Source organism: Alnus glutinosa, chromosome 10 (assembly GCF_958979055.1).
Source record: "Alnus glutinosa chromosome 10, dhAlnGlut1.1, whole genome shotgun sequence".
In the NCBI taxonomy this organism is placed as follows: domain Eukaryota; kingdom Viridiplantae; phylum Streptophyta; class Magnoliopsida; order Fagales; family Betulaceae; genus Alnus; species Alnus glutinosa.
In genome coordinates, this window is record NC_084895.1 from 20,127,533 (window position 1) to 20,149,017 (window position 21,485).

The 21,485-nt window shown below is 33.8% G+C and overlaps 2 protein-coding genes across 4 annotated transcripts; both read right to left on the reverse strand.

Moving 5' to 3' along the window:
- Positions 1-3,416: 3,416 nt before the first annotated feature.
- On the reverse strand, positions 3,417-10,109 carry LOC133879938 (UPF0481 protein At3g47200-like). Of its 3 annotated transcripts, XM_062318762.1 has the most exons (3): positions 6,783-6,935; positions 4,631-5,160; positions 3,417-4,447 (listed from the first exon to the last, which is right to left on the reverse strand). In XM_062318762.1, the coding sequence occupies exons 2-3, from the start codon at positions 5,141-5,143 to the stop codon at positions 3,716-3,718; spliced, it is 1,245 nt and encodes a 414-aa protein (XP_062174746.1). In that variant the 5' UTR covers positions 5,144-5,160; positions 6,783-6,935; the 3' UTR covers positions 3,417-3,715. The 3 variants fall into 3 exon arrangements, with proteins under 3 accessions (XP_062174746.1, XP_062174745.1, XP_062174744.1); XM_062318761.1 differs by lacking the exon at positions 6,783-6,935 and adding an exon at positions 10,018-10,109 and having other exon boundaries at positions 3,417-5,160; XM_062318760.1 differs by having other exon boundaries at positions 3,417-5,160.
- A 7,285-nt stretch (positions 10,110-17,394) lies between these two features.
- On the reverse strand, positions 17,395-21,065 carry LOC133880644 (UPF0481 protein At3g47200-like). The gene is made up of 2 exons (XM_062319625.1): positions 21,043-21,065; positions 17,395-19,104 (listed from the first exon to the last, which is right to left on the reverse strand). The coding sequence occupies exon 2, from the start codon at positions 19,085-19,087 to the stop codon at positions 17,603-17,605; it is 1,485 nt and encodes a 494-aa protein (XP_062175609.1). The 5' UTR covers positions 19,088-19,104; positions 21,043-21,065; the 3' UTR covers positions 17,395-17,602.
- Between the last annotated feature and the right edge of the window lie 420 nt (positions 21,066-21,485).

The window sequence follows — 21,485 nt, forward strand, 5'->3', positions numbered from 1 at the left end:
CTCGAAAATTCTCTAGGTGATCCAAGGGATCTCTGTCTCCTGCATAACTTAGAATTTGGGGTACCTTAAACTTCTCAGGAAGCCGATAGTCTGCTACCCGTTTGGTGAAAGGTGAGTCTGTACCCATCAGGAGCTTGTCCACCATTACGGATTTGCTTTTGTCCTTTCTTTCCATCTCCATGTACGTGCACCTTCTCTCCAGCTTGGCAATAACTCTGCTCAGATCTCCTTGGCGGTCATCCTCCCTCCGAGAATTAGTGTTGCTGTTGTGATCTTCTTCCTCACGCTCATCCCTGTTCATCTCGGGATTGGGCTGTTCCGGCCTCCTGCGCAGCAACTCAGCATTCCACTGTGTTAAGGATTCAATTTGGGCTTCCAACGCTGCTATGCGATCTTGATCTCCACCCCCCGGGGGAGGGTTCGGTGGAGGCTGCTGATTATTCTGAATAACTGGCTCCATTCGGACTATGGGCTCTCGGTTGGTCTGGCTTCCGGAACGTGTGTTCATCACCATGCTGGAAAAATAATACTCTATGCATAAAAACTGAGTCTTCGTTTATACCTGGGGTATGAGCCTATTTATAGGCATAGAGGTGGAGTTGAACCTGGATTAGGACTCCTGCCCCTTGTTGATCTAGAACTGCTGTCAGAGTTCTAATTGGACTTTAATCCTTTACTAGACTTCTAATTGAATATCTTCTTAGACTTCCAATCTGATATCTTCTTAGACTTCTGATATGATCATTATTCTTATCTGATCATTATTCTTATCTGTTTGGACCTTATTTGACTTTTGAATCTCCTCTTTGGATCGGGTTGAGTGGGATTTATCCCCAACAATGTGGATAAAGAATCCGATGTCTGGGGTCTACCTGTTGTTTGAACTAGAAATTGTTAATCACTAGCTGGTGATGATGATACCATGAATGATCTATCGAATTTGTTCTAAGGTTAAATCTACTTGTTTGAAGTTGAGAAGGGTCCTTTCCCCACAGTATTATGTTTGCCATTTAAGAGTGATTTGATGTCGGGTGCCTTGAGGACATTAGAGCACTAGAAGTTTTTCAAACTCACGTGAGATATACTTTACCTAGATTTGCTCCAAATTCTATTTCTGGTCCTCTTAACTGGAGTTTTACCCTCTAGGCTCTAGATACAAACTGTGCCATACATCATTGGTGAAACATTACCTAGAAGGGATTATGTTCCCATTGTTTGTTGGGTTCATTGCTTTGATTTTCTTACTTTTGGTAGAAATTAGAAATGAGCTTTTAAATTGCTTATCTTCTTTTTGCTCTTCTCCTTCCTCCCTCCTTCCGACCTGATCCCTGCAGTTATAGTCAAGTAACTATACCTCCTTTTGTTACCCCCAAAAGTACTGTACTCTTTTAGTCCTACTCCCAACCCTCTACCTTGGTGACGGTTGCCAAATTTCGTTTTAAGCCGTTGGTATCTTTTCATTTGTACCAAACGCCGGAAAATATTTTTAGGAAAATTATTTTTTCAAAAAAATGATTTTGTCAAAAATATTTTACAACGGAAAACATTTTATATCGAAGCAAACGAAGCAGAAATCCAATGAAACACTTTTGAAGTCCATGAATAGAGTACAAAGCCCAAGAACAAAGGAAGCCCAATACACGTAAAAGAGCAATAGCGAAGTCCATACAAAGAAAGAACAACAATCAGAGCGGTTGGAAAAAGTAAGAAGAGCTGGCCTTTTAAGCTCGAGACTGACGACCGAGAGAGCTAGGTGGAGTACGATCCCTCAGGATGGAGGAGGAGAAGGAGAGCGGCAGAACCTTTAGCCACTGGTGGTGGGCTCTGGCGAGCATCACTCAATTGGGTTGGGGCATGTCATCAGTTAGAAGAGGCTGCACCGGGGAATCACGCCTCATGCCCTTGAAAGCATTCGCAGTTGCCTCCCTCTTCGTCGGTGCCGCCGCATCCGCCTCTGTCTCCGCCCTACATGCCTGAGATGTTTGCCCAAGGAATTCAAGTATGAGGGTGGGTCGTCTCCTAAAAGCTTGAGACCTAAAACCTAAAAACTAAATTTACACGTTTTTGATAAAAGCTTGAGATGGTTGCCTGAGATAATTGCTCAAGCAATTCAAGTATATATGAGGGTGGGTGAAGGTGGGTTTGGGATTGTTTACAAAGGAAATTTTCAGAGACAAAATCAAAAGGCAAAGATGATTTCTTGGCTGAACTCACCATGCATTATTTACCGCCTTAAAAATCTTCTTTACTTATTTGGTAACCTTCTCTTCAATTTTCTTTATCTCTTTCTTTCTCTTGTCAGTCCTTTTTTTTTTTTTTTTTGGACAATCTATCGCAACTTGCAATTCCTATTTCATCAAATTATTCAAAGATCACCATAGGCTTTATAGCAAAGCAGCATGCATGTGGGATCTATAAGCTTTTTGAAATTGCATTTGTGTAAATTATATCCACAAATTTTCGGACTTGAACTCTCTCTCTATCTCTCCTTTTTTTTAAAAAAAAAAAAAAAAGTTCTTATTCTTGTTTCCTCTTCTCAAATTATTGTTGGGTTAAATTTTTTTTCATCCAAACTGCATACTACATTATAAATATTACATTCTCTCGCTTCACAACTAAGTTAATCGATTAATAGTTTAAGATTTTACTTTTGGAGTGACTTTGGCTAATCCGAAAGGTAGATCGCCACTCCTAAATCCCAAGGATGTTTGGAATGGCTCAGCAACCCTGAAACACATAAGGTGGATAACCTTTAATTTATTATTTTTTTTTTTCAATTTTTATGTTTTTATTGGGGAAACTGCAGTTACCCATTCCAAACTATAACTCAATTTGTATATCTCCCTTGAACTTTCAATTTTTCAATGTATCATGCTTAGCTACCAAAAGGGCTTCAATGTCCCCCTCTACGACCCAAAATAACAAAAATATCTTATATAAGATAATCTTTTTTTAAAGGGCAAACATTTCAAAGAAAGAAATGAAAAATTTAGAAAGAAGGAAAAAAAAAAAAAAAATTCTAAACAAAACAAAAGCCAAAAAAGAGCTTTTGGCTAGCTTACGTTTAATATGGTAATTATGCATATCTTTTATCATTCAGCTCATGTCTTCATCCATTGTTTAGGATGTGAAGTTAAATATTGGACTCTTGATGGTACTCCCTTTTTGCTATAGAATACATAGCAAAAAAATTATCATTTAGGCTGTTCCTCTGGAAAAACTTGAATTCTTATTAAACAATATTCTAAAACCACTGTCAGCATTTAAAAAAGAAGAAGAAGAAGAGAGAAACTCATATCGGCATAAATATGATAGAATTCAGTAGAAATATATACATAGACACTCCATAGATGCTAAAACTTCTATAACCACTGTCAGCATTTAAAAAAGAAAAGAAGAAGAAGAAGAAGAAGAAGAAGAGAGAAACTCATATCGGCATAAATATGATAGAATTCAGTAGAAATATATACATAGACACTCCATAGATGCTAAAACACACTCTCTTTTTTTTTTTTCCTTTTTTTTTTTTATTTAAAAAAAAAATTATTTAATACTGAACTCTCATAAACCACTCACAATGTTCAGGATTACAAGCTATGAAGGGGATAGAGGATATTACAAGCTAAACAACGATCTTGCAAAGTTCAGATGTCTTGCATCCATTGCAGCTAAAAGCAAAGCACTCGAACAAACACTGAAACATTCTCTTTTCAATCTACTCCTTGACATAAGGCCTAAGAAAACTCCAGAAAGTGAAACCCAAGACAATTAGTGCAGCTATGGTTGCGGTGCCTCTCCAAAAATCACGGAAATATACGCTTTTCATGGTTGCCATGATGCGATTCCAATGATTATCACAATACTTATTAATCTTTTTACCTAGAACTGCGTAACAAGATTCATGTTCAAAAATCTGAAGGCAGAGATTGTTAATTAGATTCGCCACTCGAATGTTACTACCGATGTTGTTAACAATGATATTTTTTTCCACAAGCAATTCCACATCTCGTTCAGTGTCGATTAGATAGTCCAGTAGCACAACATAATTGCAGATGTAAGTGTGAGATGGATAATGACACTGCTCCAAGGCCACGAGGTTTCGAAAAAGAGCTTCAGTACTGTCGTGAATCATTAAGGGTGGGACTTCCAATATACTCTGCATACGCTCCAAGGGCGGAAAAACACTTTTCAAGCATGGTAAGCAAGCCAAAAGCCATGACAAATTGGAGAACGGGCAGTAATTCAACCACTTATTCTGATGGAATCTTATGTCAAGTAAGCTTCTGTTTTCAACTGCTTTGAATTTCAATCCTGCCTCGTCAAGCTTTGTGGCACAATATACATTATCCAATGACTCAGTAGGTTTCAGATCTGGTACTGAATAGAACACATCTCTTATCAAATCTGTGAAGTGTTTTACTTCCTTGTTGTTGAACTCTTCTGGCAGCTGCATATCATCATGAAACTCACCATAAATGTAAGCACCAAAGTAAAGGATTGAATGAATAATAAAATCAAGCTGATGGACGGGATCTGAAGAGTCACTGAGGGCAAAAGTATATAATTGCTCAAGAACAAAAAAAGGAAGCTGATTCTCAAGTAATATCAAGTCATGTCGTATACCACCTACCAACCATGGTTGACTTGATATGTAATCATTTTCTTCTTCACGGGTCCTTACGGGGAGCTCTTTTTCATTACCTGCAACTGCAACTTTAAGTACATTATAGAACCTCACGAAGAGCTCAATTATAAAGATGGCATCCAATAGAATCATTTTTACAAAATCTGCACTGCTGAGTTTACAGTCTTCTGAATAGCAATGACGAATTTTTACTTCATTGTCTTGAATGATCTTTAGAAGATCTTCCTGGCTCTTCCCGCTCCGATACAAGAAATCCTTAAAATATTTCAGTTTGTGCTTTTCCATGTCCTTCAATTCTTTTAGACCGTGATGAAAGGGACCTATTGAAACTAGCATAGGGGTGTAGGCTTCTTCGTTTATCTTGCGCAGATTCTTGGGAACACGGTAGATACAGCACCCAGGCCACAGATTAGGAGGCTCCATGACCAATGGAACATCAATGAGCACGTCGTTGCTTGCGAGTTCTTTTCCAATAATATCGTAAGCCATCATTTCCATCCCTCAAGTTTGCTTTCCTAGTGACAAACAAGAAAAAATCAGTGGAAATATAATAGCATGAATCAGCTAGCTGCAGATCTTATTTCAGTAGGCAGCAATATTTGTAATGTATAGTAGAAATATATGGTGGGAATTAAATAATAAAGAGAGAAGAGAGAGCGGAAGCGGTCAGGAAAAAGTGATGAGCTCCATCTTGACTGTCTTAAATTGTAGTAAAGCAATATTACATAGATTTTTATTTATAGGGAGACAATAGTAGTAACTAGTAAGCAAGAAACCTCATACTAAATAAGGTAATAAATTAATAAACCCTACAAATGATAAAAAAAAAAAAAAAAAAACCTAGAGACTAATATAAAATATTCTAAACAAACAATATTGTCATCAATTTTCATATTCAATTGAATCAATTCTTAGCTGTGCTAAAGTGAGTTTGTGTAAAGAGTTTTGGTGCTTGTTATAAAAAGTTAGTTCAGATTCGTTTGGGTGTGCAATTGTTTTGTATTATTTTTAAAGTTTTGAATACGGAGGAAAATTTTTTTTGAAATGATATTGTTTGGATGGTTAAGAGAATATATGTTTGAGAAGATGAATTAAATTGAATATATATAATTGGGAAAAGTAAAATTAAAAAAAAAAAAGAAAGAAGAAGAAAAGAGTTAAAAAGAAAACTTATCCAAACATTTATTCATTTAAAAAAAAAAAAAAAAAAGAGAAGAAGAAGAAGAAGAAGGAGGAGGAAGCAGTATATGTGATTATATATATATATATACTTGAAGTTGAAGAACCTCTTATTGTTCTATTAACAAATAAGCAACAATCATTAATTGGCAATATTATAAATAGGTCGATTGATCATTCATATCTTATTATTATTTAAGAAAAACTTCATTTATCACTCATGATTTTTAATTATTTTTATAATTAAGTATTTAAACTTTAAAAAATGTTAATTTAGGGTATTCATTTTTTAATTTTAGGTATTGGTCAGAATTTACAAATATACTCATGCCTAATCTTTGAAAAATTTTATAATATTATAATTTTTTTATTATATAAAAAATATGGGTATTTTGATAATTTTGATAGAATTTAACCAAAAATTCTAATAGATGGTTCTCGGTTTTGGCCAATAACCGGGAATCGGGACCGGATTTACACCCCTAGGGCCAAAGAACCACGGCCAAGGTCTGTTCGAGGGTCTCCTTAGTTAAGCCACAATTGGTTTTTTTTTTTTTTTTTTTTTTGGGGGGGGGGGGGGGGGGGAAGGCTTCAATGCATAATGGATTTCTTATAAACTGAAAATTGGATCTGAATTTGAACTTAAATATAAAGTAGAAAATGAAACTAAAAATTTATCTTAAGACAATACTTAAAGGTGATTTTTTTTTTCTTTTTTCTTGATAAATAATATTTTATATAGAAGGAGAATATTGGATTTTTATCTCCCAGCCATAAGGTGAAGATATACCATGCATAATGGCTGTGTAATAAATCCTTTTACAGGACCATTGTAAGAAAAAATTGAAGTGTATTATTAAAGGAAAGTTTAATTAACACGTACACCTAATGAAAAAGTACAAATTAAACAAAGTGCAATATATATATATATATAGAAGGCGGTAGTTAAAGAATTAACCTGCAAATTTTGCTCGCAAGAAATGCTTGTATTGCTTGAGAGCTCCACAATCCCTCTTAAATGCCAACACTCATTTTTCATGCACTGATAATATGTGTATCCTTTCTTCCTTTTGCACCCCCACCCCATATATAAGAAATGATATTTGGTCACCCGTGACACAATTATTGGATGGCCCAATATCATTTATATATTTAACTATTGTACGCACAAATTAAGCAATTAACAAAGAAGACTCATTGGAAAAGTTTGCCAGCTATCTGAAATTTTTAGAAGCTTGTGAATGGTCTTACTTGTAGGCCCCATATCGTAATTGAAGATTTGGTACAAATGATCTTATTTAGAATGGCCGAGCCGGTTATTAAACCTAAAACCCACTATTTTGAATACATTTAAAATACTTTTTAAAAGATTAAACAAGATAATACAACTGACCGATCAAGGTGAAAACCAACGTCCTTCCTCGTAGCACGTTGTAGGAGTGTACATTTGAATTCAGATATAGTTATTTGTAATATTTATAGGTGTATTTGTAGCAGTGAAGATTAGGGGTGTACAAGCGAAATAATTATTAACCATGAAAAATCGGTAACCACTAATAATCGTAACTAGATAACCAGATATCCGGTTGCGATTATCGGTTATAAAATTTTAGAAAATCGATTAATAATTGGTATCCGATTTTGTCTAATATATATATATATATTAAACTTTAGCTTTAGTTTTGTCCTGTTGAGAATTCTTGGATACGCATTGACATTGGAGATGGCTGCTTCTATCACCACCCTAGCCTGGCGACTCTACCAATAACCAAAGTGAAAGTAAAAACTGTACCAATGTTACAACTGCAGGACTTTAGCAGTATCCAGAACCAGCAAGGAATATCCATTTCAAAATTATAAGTAGCAGAACCACAGACTGTTCATACTTGCCACCATACCAATTCTTCACAATAAAGACTAACACTTTTCTCCAACTAAACTTGCTCATGCTTCAAAATTTGAATACCCAGATGAGTTTAAGAGATCAAAAGAGTTAAGTACAAATATGGTGGCCTAGAAATGAAAGGGTATCTCCAAAAACTAACAAGCACTTACTGGCCACTACTTCATGGTGAGGGGGCAACCCATTTCTTGTCTCCTAAACTTGTGGAAAAAACCAAAAATAGTATAAAGAAAAGACTGGAAAATTGAGCCACCAAAAAAACAAACCGTGGAGCATATATGTGTTTGGTAATGAAAAAAAAAAAATGAAGAAAAGAGTAAAGAAAAAAAATACAATTTAGCCCCTCCCCCTAAACTACCAAACTTTTTGAAAAATATCAACTTTTTATGAAATATGCCCATACGACACTTGCTGCATATCATTTTTCAATTAAAAATTAAAACATAAATTAAAAAGAATAAAAATTATAACAAAGTCTTCGGTATCATCATTACAAATACGTGAAACTATCACGCGTGGAAATCTTTCTATGAATTTTTAGCTTTTTAACATTTCTTTACATAATGAAAAGCGATAGCTTTGGATTCCCTTTTGCTTTGGTCGAATGAGGCCAATTGTGGTGGACTCCGCACCTCTCCATGTCATTGAATCAAAGGACTCATCAAACAAAAGTCCCATATATAAGAAATGATATTTGGTCACCCGTGACACAATTATTGGATGGCCCAATATCATTTATATGTTTAACTATTGTACGCACAAATTAAGCAATTAACAAAGAAGACTCATTGAAAAGTTTGGCAGCTGTCTGAAATTTTTAGAAGCTTGTGAAAGGTCTACGTGTGGGCCCCATATCGTAATTGAAGATTTGGTACAAATGATCTTATTTAGAATGGCCGAGTCGGTTAGAGCACTCACATTGGATCATGTAAAAGTCACTCTAAATTTATAATAGATAACAAACTTACAAAAACACCCCTCCATTGGATTATCTATCCTAAATCTAAAATAGAGTTTTGGTAGATTTGTGAATAGTGTGGAGTTGCACTATTTACCAATCTATCCATTATTTTATTGTTTTCTACATACAAAAAGTGAAAAAAGTAAAATGACAAAAAGTAGAAAATAGATAAAAACAATAAAATAAGAGTAAAAGAAGAGTATAGAGTTAAGAATAGATAATCAAATGGAGTGTGCCTTTTAAAACCAATTAGCTAAACTAGATAAAGTGAGTTTTGATTAGCTATTTTAGATTGAAATATACACGATCCAATGTGAATGCTCATTAAACCTAAAACCAACTATTTTGAATACATTTAAAATACTGTTTGAAAGATTAAGGGTGCGTTTGGGACTGCGATTTCGTAGACAATAAGTGCGATTTTAAACCAAATCGCAGAACATAAATCGTTTGGGAACTGTGTTTTTAAAAATTGCGATTTGAAAACGCAGAAAATCTGCTTTTTCAAATTGCAGATAAGATTGTGCTTTTTTGAAAACGCAGAATTTTAAAAGTGAATTCGCGATTTTAAAAGTCAAACTGCGATTTCGCCAAACGCTTAACTGCATTTTTAAAAATCACTTTTTTCAAATCGCACATTTTAAAATCGTTATTTTAAATCGCACTTTTTGAAATCGCAAACTCAAACGGACCCTAAACAAGATAATACAACTGACTCAATCCCTACAAAAGTCACAAGTTACAACAACCATTAATTAGTTGGTTGGAGAATGTAATTTCAGGTAACAAACTACAGCCAGGTATAGATTGAAAAGGCGAACGATCAATAGTTTCAGGTAAGGCCGTAAAAAGGCATACAATTATTAAACGTTTAATAACCGCTAATCATTTTCTGCTAATTACTTTCACAGTCGATATTTTTGAATTGTATCACCATGCTTTTATATATTATAATAAAAATGTAATATATGAAGAGAAGAAAAACAAAATTATCTTATCATTATATTGAGGCTTTAAAAAAAAAAAAAAACAAAACAAAAAAAAAATATGGGGTGGCTCTTTGGGCAAGATGGAGATGGCTGGACAGCCCCATTTTGGCAAAAGAGGTGGCTCAAGGCAAGTTTTGGGGGTAGCCGAACCATCCCCACAGCCCTTATGACAATGCTTGAAGGTGATTTTTTTTTTTGGGGGAAAAGGCTTCAATCCATTATATATTTTTTATAAACTGAAAATTGGATCTGAATTTGAACTTAAATATAATGTAGAAAATATAAACTAAAATATACAAAGTGCAATATATATATAGACGGCGGTAGTTAAAGAATTAACCTGCAAATTTTGCTTGCAAGAAATGCTTGTATTGCTTGAGAGCTCCACAATCCCTCTTAAATGCCAACACTCATTTCTCATGCACTGATAATTAATGTGTATCCTTTCTTCCTTTTGCGCCCCCACCCCATATATAAGAAATGATATTATTTGGTCACCCGTGACACAATTATTGGATGGCCCAATATCATTTATATATTTAATTATTGTACGCACATATTAAGCAATTAACAAAGAAGAGTCATCGGAAAAGTTTGCCAGCTGTCGGAAATTTTTAGAAGCTTGTGAATAGTCTTACTTGTAGGCCCCATATCGTACCTTAAAATTTGGTACAAATGATCTTATTTACAATGGTCGAGCCGGTTATCAAACCTAAAACCAACTATTTTGAATTCATTTAAAATACTGTTTAAAAGATTAAACAAGATAATACAACCGACCGATCCAGGTGAAAACCAACGTCCTTTCTCGTACCCCGTTGTATGAGTATGCATTTAGATTCCGATGTTGGTATTTGTAATATTTACATGTGTGCTCGTAGCTGTAAAAATTAAGAGTGTACAAGCGAAATAATTATTGACTGTGAATAATCAGTAATCATTAATAACAACCAATAACAGTTAACCAGAGAAACTAAAAAATTAAAAATATCTGCAACTAGATAATCAAATATCCGGTTGCGATTATCAGTTATAGGGTTTTAAGAAACCGATTAATAACCGGTTAACCGGTATCCGATTTTGTTTAATATATATAACTTTATCTTTAGCTTTGTCCTGTTGAGAATTCTTGGATCTGCATTGACACTAGAGATGGCTGCTTTCATCATTATCCTGACGACTCTACCAATAACCAAATTAAAAGTAAAAACTGTACCAATATTCACAACTGCAGGACTTTAGCAGTACCTAGAACTAGCAAGGAATACCCATTTCAAAATTATAAGTGGCAGAACCACAGACTGTTTCATACTTGCCACCACACCAATTCTTCACAATAAAGACTCAAAACTTTTCTCAAACTAAGCTTGCTCATGCTTCAAAATCTGAATGCTCAGATGAGTTTAAGAGACCAGAAGAGTTAAGTACAAACATGGTGGCCTAGAAATGAAAGGGTATCTCCAGAAACTAACGAGCACGTACTAACCACCACTTCATGGTGAGAGAGCAACCAATTTCTTGTCTGCTAAACTTGTAGAAAAAACCAAAAATAGTATAATGAAAAGACTGGAAAATTGAGCCACCAAAAAAACAAACCGTGGAGCATGTGTTTGGTAATGAAAAATGAAGGAAAGAGCAAGGGAAAAATACAATTTAGTCATTCAAATTATCAGTCATTTTTTGAATAGCCCCTCCGAACTATCAAGGCTTGTATTTTGACCCCCCAAAGTACCAAACCCTTTGAAAAATGCTCATTTTTTACGAAATATGCTCATAATACTCCTGTCACGTATCATTTTTCAATTAAAAAACTAATAAAAAGAATAAAAATTAATTTAAAAAAACTTTAAAAAATTTAAAAAGTTAATAAAAAATTAAAAATAAAAAAATAAAAAACTTAAAAAAATATTAAAAACTAAAAAAAAATACTAAAATTTCCTTTTTTATTATTATTATTTTTATTTTAAAAAAATATTGCGATCGATCGGAGGATGTACTGCTTCTTTTCAGCACCGTTGTTGGGCACGATGCGCGCTTGCAGCTCGGCGAACTCGTCCTTGCCTCTCTGAACGTGGACATTGCTGATTTTTTTATCCTTCGATGTCTATGATATTGATCTTTCGAAGGTTATGAATGATTCCAATCTGAATTTTGTTTTGTTACAACAAAATCGAAACTCGCCGAGTCGGGCTATAAAATTGGCCATCACGGCATTGCAAACGAACAGTAATCGAAGAAGTGTCGAAAAGATTGGATTGTAGTTGAAAAATAACATCACCCCAAACACACTTTTTTTTTTTTTTTCGGTAGGTGGACTTAAACCAAAGTCTTCGGTATCATCATTACAAATTACATGAAACTATCACGTGTGAAAATCTTTCTTTCATTTTTTAGCTTTTTAACTTTTCTTTACATAATGAAAAGCGATAGCTTTGGTTTCCCTTTGCTTTGGTTGAATGAGGCCAATTGCGGTGGACTCCACACCATTACTCCATGTCATTGAATTAAAGGACTCAAAGAAAAATCAAATTGTTTAGGAAAAAATCAGGCCGACTCGATATATTTTGGGGGTTAAGGTGAAAATTTTAAACGAGAATTTTTTTTCGTGAGCCATTTGCACTCTCAATGATGATTGTTTTTATAGAGTTATGACTTGTATTACAACAAGTCTTTTTCTGTGAGTCATACTCTCTTCATTGGCTTCATTGTAGTCCACATCCTTTTAGTTGACTTTCCTAATAAGAGAAAAAATGTACTTTTTTTTGTTGTATTAATTGTTGTGTTCTTGGGCCTCTAATTATTTATTTTGCTATTGAAGTTAAAGAGTCTTTAAAGAAGAGATCATACTTCTTTTATTTTTTTTAAAATCATTTCAGATTATAATTGGGCTTTTTCTTTTTTTCTTTTTTTTCTTTTTTTCTTTTTTCTTTTAAACAAATCTATCTTTAGGGACCTTATTCCATTGGGAAAAAACTGTTTCAGCTTATGAATAGTCTTTTTTTCTTTTTATTTTTTCAAACAAACTTGTATTTGGGGTCTTATTTCATTGAAAAAAATCGTTTCGGATTATGATTAGGATTTTTTTTTAACAAACTTGTTTTTAGAGACTTTATTTTATTTGGGGACCTTAAACGACCGCCTAACTTGCTTTATGATTGAGCCGACCCTAGATAAAATTAATCATTAGATATATAGGGCTCACACATACGTAAGAAAATATATCTAATAATTAGTTTAAAAAAATAATAAAAAAAATTTGTAAACGTATAACCTCTGATCATACGTTTACAAATTTGATCAGTGGTAATAAAAAAAAAATGCTTGGACAGTGGTGGAGGGGGACAGTGGTCGGTGGGGGAAATAGGAGAAAATTTGGAAAATTGAAATTTGAGAGAGGAGCGTCTCCGGCGAGGGAGAGATTTCCTGGCGAAAATGGAGACATTTTTTGTTGAAAAGTGAGAGAGAGTCCGGTGAAAATGGTGACTTTTCCAGCAAGATAGAGAGAAGAGGGGACCGGTTTGCAGAAGATTCTTGAATCCCTTAGTTTGAATTGTTTTTTTGGCTTATTTTGTGAAATAGCAAAGAGAGAGATGCAGGATCCACGGTTTTTTAACATAAAAATAAAGCCACATATGCAAGGATGGGATTCCAGTGTTATCCCAGTGAGTACTCAAGCATGTACACTTCTACCACATGGTCTCTAGAAAACAATGAGTCTCACTCTATGTGAGAGGTGATGTATAATTGTTGTGGAATAATCATTCTTCAAAATGATAAATAATCATTCTTCAAAATGATAAAGAGTCAAACAGCTACAATCATATTAACAAGAAATTTTGTATATATGTTTCATATCATATAACATAAACTCGCCTTCGATCAGTGGTAATTAAGTGGGTATATATATTCATAATCTTCCGTGAAAAAAGTTTTCTTTTGGTTTATTATATTCACGTTTGTCCAAAATGTTTATAGATTTTTTTTCCTACTTTATGAATGTACATTTTGTTGTTCGAAGGTATTTTATGTTACTCAAGAAAAAGAAAGAAAGAAGAAATTAAACAGTTATATACAGATTTTGTTAAGTTTTGAAACAACTTAGACCTTAAATTTTGAAGGAATTTAGACCATTTAGATTCTGAGATTCTGATGTACCAAGAAACGTGCTGGCTTTCTTCTGAAATTCTGGGCCAGTTAGTTAGGGTTGTTAGTTTCGGTTTGGGCTTAATATAGCCTTTTGTGCGTTTGTGAAAGGTATGAAATGCTTTAGGCTTTCTTTGTGGATCACTTTGGGGAAAACGGGATTTTCGAACTTCCCCTGTATGTTGTTACTTTCCTACTCATTCAATATTATAGCTGACATCTCTTTACCTTCATCTCTATATCCCTCTATGTTCTTACAACTACAGTGAAAGAATAGAAATTTCTTTACAGAAAACAAGACTTAGACTTAGGAGATAAACTCTTACAATAAACTATAGAAACCTACTACTAACTAAATGACTTATGCATGCAAATTTTAATTATCTAATACCATAACACATTTCATATCTTTTTTCATTTTATATACAACTTACTCGATCTTGTCAATAGCCTTAATATGAACTTCTAATATGTGCCACCTCTAACCTGTTGTTTGGCAACATTCATCATTTTCCCTATAAATAATATTTACAGATGGTTGGACGAGTCAACAGCTTAGTAAATAAACATCAATTCAAAATTATTGTGAGGAGTGAGACCTTAAACACTGTTATTAAATTCACTGTCATTTATAGGATAAATTATCAATTACAAAAAGCAATTTTCTCTTTGTTTCCTTTCATAAAAACTCTGGCTTCGAATAAATATATTCTTTTTGAATAATAATAAACAACATTAACATTTGTTTATCCTAATTATCCTAAAAATATTATCTCCTTGCCATCAGGATAAACTATAAACTTTCTTTACTCTTTTTGTTGCATGATAACTTCAAACATTATAAAATAAAATTATACTCTTTCTAGTTTTTTCCCATGGCCTATTTTTGTAACATTTACCCTCCGTATTATTGAGACAAGAGTTATAAGAAATCAAAAGACAAGAGTTACAGGCATTCAAAAGGCAGAATTACAAGAACTCGAGATATAAGAGTTAGAAGATGATAAATTAGATTTGATAGTGTTAATGTAGAAGAAGAAAAGATTTGTAATGCTCAGATTCAATTTTTTTTATAAATAGAATTTTGTATACAATCAAATAAATTAAAGAAAGTTGTAGACGACAAAAAAGCTTTGACGTGAATACAACATACAGAAGACTGAAGTATCTTAAAAGTTCTCCTGGTCAGGGGCTTTTCTTCTCCTCTTCTGAGTTCCACTTAAAAGCTTTTTGTGACTCAGATCTAACGTTTACTTTTAAAACTAACGTCTTCCCTATCAGGCTACCACTTAGAAAAAGAATAAAATAAAATAAAAAAAAATTAAAAAATAAGGGCCCCAGCTCCAGCATTCGCCACATGATCAGATGATCTCCATGGTTGAGCTTGGCAAGCTCATCCACCACCCCAACTCGGAGCTACCCTGCTACAATGGCGTTCGAGTTTATCCGGCTCACCTGCCACTTAAGTTGACGTGAGAGCTAAAACAGACAGAAATCCTTTCAAGATTTTCTAATGACAAATATCTAACAAAGAACACTCGAGTTTAACCAACAAGTGGAAATAACAGACTGCGTGTTGGCCATAACCGGAGAGGAAGCAGCTGCTTCCAGCCTCAGGAGTTCGAATCTCTGTTTTCTTCGTCTTGACAAAAGAAATATCCAACACTACAAATACTGGGGACTTAGAAAGGACAGTAAATAAAAGAGTTTAAATTTCATAAAAAATGCCATGGTAAATGAATACATTCAATCATAACTCCAATTGTCAATGAATCTAATGGGCTATACTTGAGAGTAAATTCAACACACTGATATTGTCTTCTTCATGTGCTTTCATTGAGTCATACAAGCACATACATCCACTAAGAGAGAGATATAGAGAGAGAACAACAATATTAAAAAATATATGAAATAACTCTTGAACAATAGTCTGGTATAAACAAGGAAAAATTTATGAACTATTGAAGTAAATATACATTAATTGTAATAACCAAATCATATTCTTATAGAGTGGGTTCATACAAGCTAAAAGTTCGTACACAAAATACCAACCAAACTGTATGTCACTATCCTTTGATCAGGAAAAACATTATATATCCATCAGTGGCAGTTTAAAAAACAGCAGAGGTTGTCATATAGGATTTGATTTTGATATTGATACATACACTGCCTTTTTTAAACACGACTGAGTCATAGTTTCTCGAGTGAGGCTTTTAAGTGCGGTTAAAGACTAGTAGAATTTGTAGCCATCTGAACCACACAAGATAGATCTCCGCCAATAAACTAAAAATCCCAAAATCAACATATCCCAATATTCTCTTCCTCACTGAGACTCTCCAGAGAATTGACCTCCCATCCCTCTCTCCAGTAAGTAGAATAAACTTCTGGAATGTGAGCAACTTTCCAATAGTCACTCCCTTTTTCGGCTGGAAGAAGCATCTTGATTAATTATTCGGGCATGTCAAAAATTCAAGCACAATGGTGGTTGGATCAAAGACCACGAAGACCACTACTAACACTCCCTATTTACAAGGCCACTGTTTTGACCACATCGTCCCATCACTTGGGCTCACGCATCCAGATCTGTTTTCCCCTCTTTTCACCTCTGTTTTCATGTTTTAAAACAGAGCCTTCATTCCCGCATCAATCTGCGACATATTTTGTATTTGGCTCCCTAAAACGACGCAGTCTATCAGTGTATGCACTAATAATAATGCACCTCATGACTTTTATGGAGGTATCCAAGCCTAGGTGGTAAGAGCGCATTCTTTGTGTTTGCTGTCCAAGGTATTTCTTTGATGCTTACGGGTCTTAGGCTATATGATATCTCCTAAATTCGCTTACTGTGTGGTGTGTTAGCTTGAGGGGGAGGTAATACATTCATACATTGAACCTTCCTTCTTCATATCTAGCTACTGCCTTTCACTCTAAGTTTGTTTCAGATACAAAATACAGGAGAAAAATGGTTGATGAAAGGGCACAAATGGTGGATGAGTAGGTGATTTCTTGGTGTGCCTGGGAGCATGGGCTAAACCGAGGCTGATAAACTCGAACGCTATGGTGGGTTGGCTTGGCTCCGAGTTTGGGTGGAGGATGAGCTTACCAAGCTTAACTATGGAAATCATGTGGCCTAGAGCTGGGCAAGTGGTTTTTCTTTTTCTTTTTTTTTTCCTTTGTGGTCTGATCAGTGGTAGGAAGACGTTAGTTTTAAAATGAGACAGTAGAGGTAGACGGTAGATGATCTTTAAAATGACGTCGTCTTTTTTTTTTTTTTTTTTTTTTTTTTTTGCCGTTAGATCTTGGACGTCCGTTTTTGGCAGCAGATGTGCTGTTATTTTATTTTATAGCACTGAAGCTGGATCCGGATAATTGTAAGAAGCAGGATTGTTTCGCTCAAGGAAACCCCAATTCGGTGAACATTTATAAGAAGCATCTTTAAAGCTAGCACAATTAAATATGTTGATATCACTTAATTTGTGACCACAAAATAATGATAAATTTGGAAACAAACTATTATGTACAGAGCATATATATATATATAGAACTCTGTTAGCTGAAATATAGACACTCAACGGATGCTCAAACACACAGACTTGCCACAATTTTTATTGCTGAAATATCATAAACCACTTACAAAGTTGAAGATTACAAGCCATATATTAAGACGGGGAGGATATCTCGCAAGCTAAATAGGATTACAATTAAGTTCAGATGCCATATATGCATCATTGCAACTAAAAGCAAAGCATTCCAACAAACACTAAACCATACATACTTCAAATCTACACGTGGACAAAAGACTTAATGAAACTCCAGAAAGTGAAACCCAGGACAATTAGTCCAACAATAGTTGCTGTGCCTCTAAAAATATTAGGGAAATACTCTCTTGTTAGGGTTGCCAATATTTGGTTGAGAGGTAACTCATAGTGGTCATTAAGGTTTTGAGCGATATCATGGTAACATGATCTAGCTTCCGTAATCTGATCGGAGAGTTTGTTAATTAGAGTCGCCACTGCGGCATTGCTACCAAGCATGTTAACAATGACCTTCTTTTTAGTAAGTAAATCCACATCTTCTTCAGTGTTGATAAGATAGTCCAATAGCACAACATAATTGCATATGTAAGCATTATATGGATAATGCGACTGCTCCAAGGCCATCAGGTTTCGAAAAATACCTTCAGTATCGTCGTGAATCTGAAAGGGTGGTACTTCCAAGATACACTGCATACTCTCCAAGAACGGAAAACATTTAAAGCATGGTAAGCAAGAAAGGAGGCATGAGCAATTGAAGCACCAATAGCTATTCTGATGGAATTGTATCTCAAGTAATTTTCTTTTTTCAGCAGCCGCTTTGAATTTCAATCCTGCATGATCAAGCTCTTTGGCACAATATAGAGGATACAAAGGTCCTTGATTAGTACGAAAAAGTTTCGGTATTGATGAACAAAACAAATATCTTAGCAAATCTGTGAAATGTTTTACTTTCTCACTGATGGGTGTTTTAGTTACTTCCTCACCGATTCCATGTTGATCAGAAAAATAATTGAGAGAAAGCTTGACAAAGTCCAGAGCGTCATTTGATTCATCTTCCTTCAGGCCCATTTTGTGTTCATCAATTTGCTCGCCTTCTTCACAATGGTTGCAACCGGAAGACATATATAAGTCCTCAAGAACAAAAAAAGGAAGCTGATTTTCAAGTAATATCAAGTCATGTTTTATACCAACTTCTAGCCATGGCTTCCTTGATATGTAATCCATTTTATTGCCCCATTTCCTTAGGAAGAGTTCAATTATAAAGATAGCATCCAATAGAATCATCTTTACAAAGTCTTCGCTTTTGAGTCTACAGTTATCTGAATAGCAATTGCGGATTTTTTCTTCGTTGTCTTCAATGATCTTTTGAAGATCCTCCTTGCTCTTCTTCAGCGTCGGCCGTTGAAAGAAATAATCAGAATATCTTTGTTTGTGAATTTCCATGCCACTCAATTCTTTTTGGCGGTGATGAAAGGGGCCTATTGAAACATGTTTAGGTGTGTAGGCTTCTTTATTTATCTTGCGTAGTTGCTTGGGAACCCTGTAGATACAGCATTCCGACTCCTCCTGATCCGAAGATGGAATGTTAATGACAACATTCTCACGTTCAGGTCCTTTGAAGCGGCTGGTTATGCAGATACAACAGTCTGATTGCTTCGGAGGTGGAACGTCCTCACATTCAGGTTCCCTAAAACGACCAGCGCTAGCGCAGAGGCCCAGGATCTTTACCATCCTTTAAGTTTATTGTTCTAGTAAAAAATAAGCAACAACCATTAACAATATAATAAATTGGTTGATCATTCATATCTTAATATTATTTAAAAAAAACTTCACTTATTGCTCTAAATTTTCAATCACTTTTACAATTAAGTACTCAAATTTAAAAAAATATCAATTTAGGGCCAGGTATCTATCTTTCAATTTTAGGTATTGCTCAGAATTTAACGGAATTTGTAAAAATTCCAATGCCTGAATCTTTTAAAAATTTATAATATATATATATATATATTTTAAGAAAACAGGAAATTTATTGTGACAAAATTTGTTATGACATATTATATATACTTCCTTATGTAAAGTGAGATAATATTTATGCTGTACTATCCACTTTTTCTTATATTATTTATTTTTCATTATCTTGTGATATAATTTTTCATTTGTAATTCGTAAGAATCTTTAATATATATAAAAGTGAATTGACACGCTTTAGTTGTGCACGTAGAATATTGTCATATAAAGTCTGAAATAAATAGATTATGTAAAAGTTGTATATATGGATCAAATATCTAATTTAATTTTATATATGTGATTTTGGAGAAAAAAAAAAAGAAAAGAAGAAAAGAAAGAAGAAGTGCACTTAGTTCCCTCGAACTTACACTCCATTTGCAATCAACCCCAAACTTTAAAAAGTTAGAACTGAACCCTTCAAATTAGTAGGTCATTTCACTTTGCTACCTTTGTCATCATTTTTTGTTAAGATGAATGGAAAATGAGTCATCTGTTCTTAGTGTGACTCAAATTATATATCCATATACCTATGTAGATATTTTTTTTTTTTAAACAACAAAAACATTTGACACACTTTTCGTTAGACATAACAAAAACTTCTAATAGATAGGATTAAGAGTATTCCTAGTAGCCTCATTAAAATAACTTTTTGTTAATGCAATTTGGTAAAAACACATAAAAATCACTCCTAGCAGCCTCATTACTAGAACCAAAAAGTTTTGGTAAATGAACAGTACTCACTAACGATAGTGAGCACTGTTTACTCACCAAACAAATAAACAAACATTAAAATTATTCTTCTATCTCTCCTCTCCATTTTTCTCGCGACTCATGCCACTCACTGCACGTAGTCTTCTTGATTGATTAACTATTCTCTTGTGTTTTGCTAATTGTATTCTTCATTTTCTATAAAATATTTTGACTAGCTCTATTTCTGGACGTAGATCAAGTCAAAGTCTTGAATCACACTTTCTAAACAATAGATCCCAAAACAGAGACATGGCAAATTTTGAAATAAAAATACGTTAATATAAGACAAATATTTAAAAATATGACAATTAGAATAAGACAAATATTCAAAAATATTAGTGTTTAAGAAAATATGAACATTCAAAAAAATAAATGTTAGTATGAAAAAAGAATAAAGAAATCTTTGAAAAATATTATTTAAATGAAATAATAATAGTGAATAGTTAAATTGGTGAGGCAGCTGATAAGAAAAGTAATTGGCTAAAATAGAAAAAATAGATTTTTATCTATTTTGGCTAGTAAAATTTAACAAGATGATTAGAAATTCTCTTAGTAAAAGGGCTAAGTGGTTAAAAGGTGACCAATTATAACTTTTTAAAATTTGAAAAACATCACAAATATAGAGTAAATTGGAAGGGGTAAGTGTAGCATGCAAAAAAATGAAAGACATATTTCTTTGATAGATTTATTTTTCTATAATATAATTAATGCGGACAATTGGAATAAACAACGCAAATGGCTTGGCAGCTCGATCTATAATATATTGTTCTATAAACAACGCAACGCAAATTATATTGTTCTATAATATAATTTTTACAATGAATTCTAGCTATACTGATCAATGTATTAACAAACTCAATTGGATCTAAAAACTTTTTTAATTATAAAAAAGTATATAATAAAGTGAATTGAAAGGAGAATGTAAGAACCTGCAAAATTGGCTTGCAAGAAATTAAAGCTTATATTGCTTGATATATAGCACTAAATTCTTCCTCCAACTAATTACCAACACTGATCAGGGTTTCTATCTCTTTTTTCTTACTGATGATGCATTCATTCTTCTTCTTGCACTTGTATATATAGTATTACTTGTGGTACCTACTTTCTCCCCGTCAATGTCAAGCCTCTTTAATTAATCTCTCTCTTGGAATGAGAAAGCAGGCCCAAAAATGTAAAATTGGTCACTAAAATTTAATTAGTAAGATGCAATTAGTTTCATAGGGCATAAAAATTGACTAAAAGCTTTATTTGATAAGCAAAAAACACAAATACGTCCATGCACCTAACTTTCGTCTAAAATTTTAATAAAAACGGGTGTGTGCTACATCGACCAGCACTAATTATAGTAATTACAAAATTGAAACCACGAGTA

Coding starts and splice junctions, on each gene's coding strand:
- LOC133879938 (XM_062318761.1), bottom strand. CDS start 5,143: ATGGAAATGATGGCTTACGATATTATTGGAAAAGAACTCGCAAGCAAC.
- LOC133880644 (XM_062319625.1), bottom strand. CDS start 19,087: ATGGTAAAGATCCTGGGCCTCTGCGCTAGCGCTGGTCGTTTTAGGGAA.